This window comes from Temnothorax longispinosus, chromosome 6, assembly GCF_030848805.1.
Source record: "Temnothorax longispinosus isolate EJ_2023e chromosome 6, Tlon_JGU_v1, whole genome shotgun sequence".
Lineage (NCBI taxonomy): Eukaryota > Metazoa > Arthropoda > Insecta > Hymenoptera > Formicidae > Temnothorax > Temnothorax longispinosus.
This window is the reverse complement of record NC_092363.1, coordinates 16993240-16999904: the sequence shown is the minus strand read 5'-3', so window position 1 is coordinate 16999904 and position 6665 is coordinate 16993240. Positions and strand designations below refer to the sequence as shown.

Here is a 6665-nt window from a genome sequence, read left to right as displayed (position 1 = left end):
TGATATAACCAAGCCAGGCGTGATATCATGCATAGGCATGAAACAGACAATTACCACGCAACCGTAAATCCCAGCCGCGTAATACTTAAACGTGCTACATATTTACTGTAATATTTCTAGAAGTTATATATTTAACGCCTCGCATTTTCGTCCACGCTTACATAAATACAAAAAAAATGTAGACCCCGATACTCGCGTGGTTTACTGCAATGAAGAAATCATTAGAGTTTATGTCACTATATTTAAATGATAAAGTACATTTTCTGATTATATTATATACATATTACATCATATTTAGACATTATATAATACAATCCAATATCACATGATCCTCCCTGATATTATTAAATTAAAATTAAAATGAGTGAAACAATAACTATACCTACATACGAAATAATAATAACTGTAACGATAATACGGAAGAGAAAAGACGTGTTAGTTTGATACCTCCGATACTTTTTAGATCGCTCTCATCCAACCCTCAATAAATAAATTTATATGTAACTTGATAGAAAGAACTTTTAAAATCTTATCGGCATCCAAGCCCTTTATCACAAATTTCCGCATATGTGTTTGCGTTAGATAATATAAATATACATCGCCTACGTTAGACTGTATTATTAAAGTCGTCCGCTATAAAACTTTGTTATACGCCAGATCTTGCTAGAAATCGATGAAATGATCATGTAGTAAAACGTGCAGAAGTGCATGTGTGTAACTGAAGTTTCATAGAGAATTATAGGCTGCGCGCAAGTCTTCGTTTCTGATAATTTTGCGTTTTAACGCAGTTAATTCTGCCGCTTTAGAAGCTGATCAATTTGCATTTTGTACATCTCCTTAACGTCCTCGAGGTCCAGTCGCAGTTCCTGATTCTCCTCGACCTTTTCGCCATACATTTGCAGCAACGCGTCGTATCTGGTTTGCGTCTCGTTAAGACTCTCGTTGAGTGCCTGCGCTTCCGCGACGCTGGCACTCAATTCCTCGACCTTCAAAGTTAACGTCGCCAATTCCGAATTCAGTGTATCCCTCTCTGTGTTTCGTCGAGACAATTCCCACTGAAGTTGCTGTATCTCACCTGCGATAGCATGTAAGAATTAGTGAATAGCAACAACCAAGATTAGCAATACCGATAAACACTTACCGTCTCTCTGTTTCAATTGCGCTTGCAAGTTCTCGAAGATCGACGTACTACTCGAGCCCGTTATAATACTTTCGTATGGTATTGGAGGAAATCTGCCAGAGTTATTATCAAATACTGAATCGCTGAACTGAAAAAGCAAATTTTACATTACATACAAAATAATTGTCGACTGTGTGTGTGTGTGATCCCGTAACATTTTTATACATACCCCTGGCCAGGCACTATTTGCACTGCTAACAGATTCTTGTCCTATGCTGAGAGTAGGGCTAAATCGTGATTCCTCATCGGTATTTTGCTGCTGTTCCAATATTGCATTATTTCTTCTCCTTTCTGCATCAGTCGCTGCTTTTTCGACGGCTAATTTATTCTCTAGCGCGTTTATCTCTCTTTTTAATTCCTGCACTTGACTGAAATGTGTCTGCTCGAGAGTGTTTATCGCATCTTGGTGTCTGCAATTTGAATTTTATTATAGATTGAATATTAGCATGCATCGCGAAAAAACGTGTCTACATATTCTAAACACTTACTCTTTGTTCTGCTTTAATAATCTCTCATTTTCTTCTTTTAATGTATCGTACAATTCCTGCAATTTCGACCTTTCTTTCTCTTTTAAGTTGAGCTTCGATTCTAAATGCGATTCTTTGGTTTTCAGATTAATATTCTCTTCTCTCAGAAGACGATCCATCTCGGCTAAATTCTCGATTTTGGACTGCAATTTAATAATTTTCTCCGATAAAACCTTCTCCTGTTTCATGAAGCTATTGGATTTATGTTGTAAGTTTGCTTGCAGTTGTTCTATCTGCCTTAACAGAGGTTTTGTTGCTATCGAGACAGATTCGGATAACTCTTCACTTCTGGCTTCTGAAGCTTCTAATCGCTTAAGTAATTCGTTGTTTTCATGCTTGAAAAACTCTTCCCTTCTATATCATAAAAAAAATAGATACTATTAGAATCAAAATCAGTTACACTACGATTAATAGCGTATTTAATGTAAAATATTCACTTGACGTGAGCTTCCTCGGCTTGACGGTATTTCAATTTCAAATCCTCCACTTGTGCAAACAATTGGCACGATTCAGCCGCATTATCCACGGCTTCTTTTAATTCCTCTTCAGTGGTTAGCAGCTTTTTCTTCGTTTCTGCTAAGTCCCTATTATATAGAATTTTTTTATTAAGTACATAAAGCTCGTTTTACTTTAGAATTAGTTAATGATTCTACACTCACACTTTTGCAGCATCCAAGCTCTTCTTATAGGCCTCCATCTTATTCACTGCATTATCCAATTTTTCTTGTAACGTTAGTATCTCTTTCTCTTGCTTCTTCGTTTTCGCTGTCAGCGTATGAACAGCTTCTATTTGACTGCGCTCGACCTCCTCCTTCGCGTGCAGCGATCGTTTTAATCTCTCCAATTCCGTATTTTGTTCCTCTATTTGCTCTCTAAAAATAAAAGTGAAAATTGCGATAAATTTAATTATTATTTGCTGTCATTTACTTTTGATACAATTAATACAATAAATAAGATATAACTGAATTACTTTTGACTCTTTATCGTTGCATCAGTCTCTTTCTCTTTTATGCGCAGCTTTTTTATGATGTTGCTGTGTTGAAGTTGTTGTTTGCTGAGTTTCTCGCCCTCTTCACGAAGCTCCTTTATGATTTCGTCCTTCTCAGCGTTTATATTCGACATCTCCTGCGACGATAAACGCGATGCTGCTTCTAACTTTAATTGATCTAAATTTTTCCTCAGTTGATCACGCTCCCTTATCGCTTGCTGAAATTTCCTCTCCAGTGCCGACAGACGCTGCGTATATTCATCCGTGATTTGATTAATATTTTGATTTTGCTCCGCGTGTTTTTCAAAATTCTCAAGCTGCCTGTAAAACATATCTGTTTATGATATCTATTATGTGAAGATAGAACGATATTGATACAATCACGGCAATCTTACTTTATTAAATTTGCATTTTGCTCATGTAACTCCATATTTATCCTGCTCACGTCGATTAACTTTGATTCTCTCGCTTCTAAAATCTCTGTCATTTCCTGCACGCGTTTCAATAGCTTTTCAATCTCCATATTCGTTTCGTCCGAACCAATGCTGATTTCGCTTAATTCTCGAGAATGGCCCCGGGTCTTTAAAGTTTTCGTTAGCAAATCACCGCCTTTGCTCAACTGTAATTTCGCCGGACTCTGTCGCGATTGGGTCGAACTCGAATCACCGTTAGGACTGTCGACAAACAATACATTAATTATTGACATTGAACGTTAAGCAGAAACATTTTATTATACTCGTACCTAGATATTATCTCAATATCGCTCGACGTTGTAGTTTCTAATTCGTCTCCGCTCGTATGTCCACTGGCTTGATCAGACCCGATTTTTACCAGATCGGAACGGCTGTGAAAGAAGCAGACGTTTAACAGGAGAACCGTCATATAATTGAACAGTATGTGTGAATTAAATAATACCTTTCTGACGATATTGGTGAATTTTCTCGCGGTACTTCCGCGCAATGGCTCTCCATATCAATTATTTCACTTTTTTCGACCATAGCATCAGCCAGCATGGTCTTCACATAAGAACTGGTAGTCAAAGGTGTCTCGAGGACTTTGGAATCGCTCGTGCACATCAACGTCGCATTATCCTCCGAACTGCTCTCTATCAAGGTACCTTCTCTGCTTGAATCGGTAGATATTAAATATTGATCATTACTACTCTCGATCATCTTTGTTTCATCCATGCTTTCGATTTGACTATCTAGATCCGGTGGCTCTATAGTGGTGCTCATTAATTGAGAAAAGGTAGAAACGTTCTCCGGTTTCTCATTTACTCCTTCCAGATGGTCCAATTTGCGAATCGGTTGTGTGGTAATTGGCTCGAGCGTCAGATGCAAATTGTGTTTTTCCTTCAGCGAGTCAAGACTCAAGTTTAACTTGCTCTCCGTGCAAACTTTTGCCGACGTTTGCCTATCGTCCGGATACGAATCGTGCATCTTTATAGGCATCTTCACGTTCATATCAGTCAATTCCATCTTATTTTTAACCGTGTCCAATTGTTGCAACGGCTCAAGCACCGTCATGACCGTGCCCTCGGAAGCCGAAGTGTAAGAATCCTCGGCCAAGCTCTCGTCCGGTTCGTCCACGTCTGGTATTACCTCGACGCTTTCGGGGGAAGTTTTCGAGCTGTCCGCCGCGTGCGACGAACTTTTATTCGTGTCCAAGCTGGATAACGCGCTCGGTGACGGTGTACTATCAACGCTGTAAGGATACGGACTGACGTTCAACGTTTTTACTTCCTCCATCGGAGATTCGTATGGAGAAATGTCGGATGACGAAGTTTCAAATTGATCTCTACTCGGTGGGTGTAACGTGCCGGTGCAGTCTATGCATGGAGTGGTGCATTCGTCTCCGTCCAGGACAGGCAATGACTCTAAATTCTTTGGCTCTATTGGAGATAGATAAGGGCTGCTGTCGCTCTTCCAGTCTCCCAGGATCTCCACGGAGCTCGGCGACGTTACGAGACTGTCCGGCAGGATCTCGACCGATTCGGAATTCACCTTGATACCGACGACGGAGGGACTTAACGAATTAGTAACGGAATTGAGATCCGACTCCGGTGTGGTGGTGCAATCGGTGTCGGATTGCGAACCAAGTATCTCCAAGCTCTCCAGACTCTTCTTATCGCTCTCGGAGGAAACATTAGGTACTTTATGGAACACATTAGTGGGACTCGATGTACGATTGATATCATTGCTTTCCGATGCTGCCTCGTTGTCGCATTGTCCTTCTTCCTTTTCATCGGTGCTCGTCGTGGAATCACTGTCGGTATTATCCGCCGTTGGTGCATAGTATATTTGTTCCAAGTCCAAACTGGCACTTTTAGTTACAGTCTTATCGGTACTGATAGAAACAACATTGTCCAAAGACGACTGTTCTGACAATACACAAGATTCTGACGCAGTTTTATCATCAGATTCTTTAGACACGCTAAGATTCGTATTTACAGACTCACTGATAGCACTAGACTCTCTCTCATCTTCCTTATGTACAGATTCACTCTTTGCTATCGCGGATTTTGCGTCCTTCGTCGCCAATTTTTCGGGCGCGGAAGTAGAAGACACCATGCTGCGTTGCTGCTCATCCTGACTGGTGGCACTTTGCAAGGACTTGGAATGCTTGACAGTTTTCCATCCATTCCCGTCTACGATCTTTGGTGGCTCGAAGAACGAGCCTGTAAAGCTACCCCAAATACTGCTCGAGTTTTGCTGCAGTTTCTGCGGATTGCCGTCGCGTTTGTTGGCCTCCTGTTCATTCTGCAGCCCCCAGCTCGCGAAAAAATCCGAAGTCTCATCCGTACGCGGCTGAATCTTCGGTTCCTCCTCCTTGATGTCCAAGGCCTTGTCTATGGTCTTCTGCGCTCCCTTCAGAGCGGACTTTGCCAGATTGGCAAATCCCGTGGCATCAAACCAGCTCATGTTTTACGCCTAAGACAAGAGAAACAGTGTGAATTACTTCATACAGGGCTTCACTTTGCTGGATATGGATAAATGCAATGTCGGGAAGGATCGACATTCAGGATGCTCTGCATGACAAGTAAATGACAGTCTCCCTGCGAGACGTATACAGCAAAGTTGAGTATTAAATAAAGTCGCGCGTACTCCTTGAGTCGATATAAATCCTCGGACAGGAAATTGACGTCGCAACTCGCGGTTATTTAGACTGTTGACTCTGAAAAACGTGCGTCGCTACCGCGCCGTTACGTGGCACTTCTTCCTTCCATTCTCCCTCGCGTTACCGCGATTGACGTACATGACATCCTCCGGGGCGACGATCGTGACGGCGCGGCGGTTTCGGGATCGGGGACGGATCCTCCTTTTCTCACTGTTGATCGACCTGCGTGTCGACTGTCAAAATGCATTTAGCAGCCGACATGTTCGTGTCGTGTCGTCGCGGGTCGCGGCCAGTGCTGTCAACCTCCGTTCCTCGCGGCCTCCGCCAGCACCGCGTTTCTCCCCATGCACGTTCCCTTCCTCGTCCTCGATCACCTTCTCCGCCGATCACGTTTCCTCGATCGAGAACGAGAACGCGAAATGCAATGCGTGCGATCGATCGTACTAACACACGCACAACCTAAACTTCACGACGCGAAAACATCGGAATTTAGAGAGTAATCAGACTTGTTTCAACTGCGCTCTCTGCACTTTTTTCACCTTCCTTCTCGCTCTCTCTTTTTCCGCCCTAACCTGCATCCGTTTTATTTTTAACTCATCAAACAACTTTATTTGCAGATCGAAGGCACGTGACTGATAAAAAAAAGTGTCTTCTTTCATTTCGCTCTTTAAATACATCTCGTTTACAAATTTTGCGCTTTTGTCCTCTTTAAAACCTGAGATATGCACACGTTTTATTTCGAACCAGAAAGGTACAGCTGCAGATACAGGATACGGACGAAAATCGAGCAAAAAATGCTAGCCATGAATTGTTAAAAAAAAAAAGGAATATAGACGCTACTAATTTGCTTATC

The 6665-nt window shown here is 41.8% G+C and overlaps 1 protein-coding gene across 1 annotated transcript; it reads right to left on the bottom strand.

Annotated features, from left to right (window-relative positions):
- Positions 1-221: 221 nt before the first annotated feature.
- On the bottom strand, positions 222-6521 carry Tmf (uncharacterized). Its single transcript, XM_071780605.1, has 11 exons — positions 5800-6521; positions 3611-5625; positions 3438-3539; positions 3091-3369; positions 2678-3016; positions 2367-2579; positions 2145-2291; positions 1669-2061; positions 1350-1590; positions 1142-1268; positions 222-1075 (listed from the first exon to the last, which is right to left on the bottom strand). Exons 2-11 carry the CDS (start codon positions 5614-5616, stop codon positions 789-791), a joined length of 4134 nt encoding a protein of 1377 aa, XP_071636706.1. The 5' UTR covers positions 5617-5625; positions 5800-6521; the 3' UTR covers positions 222-788.
- Positions 6522-6665: the final 144 nt, after the last annotated feature.

Coding starts and splice junctions, on each gene's coding strand:
- Tmf (XM_071780605.1), bottom strand. CDS start 5,616: ATGAGCTGGTTTGATGCCACGGGATTTGCCAATCTGGCAAAGTCCGCT. Junction 3,017..3,090: donor CAAAATGCAAATTTAATAAA/GTAAGATTGCCG, acceptor TATGTTTTACAG/GCAGCTTGAGAATTTTGAAA. Junction 1,269..1,349: donor CAAATAGTGCCTGGCCAGGG/GTATGTATAAAA, acceptor TTGCTTTTTCAG/TTCAGCGATTCAGTATTTGA.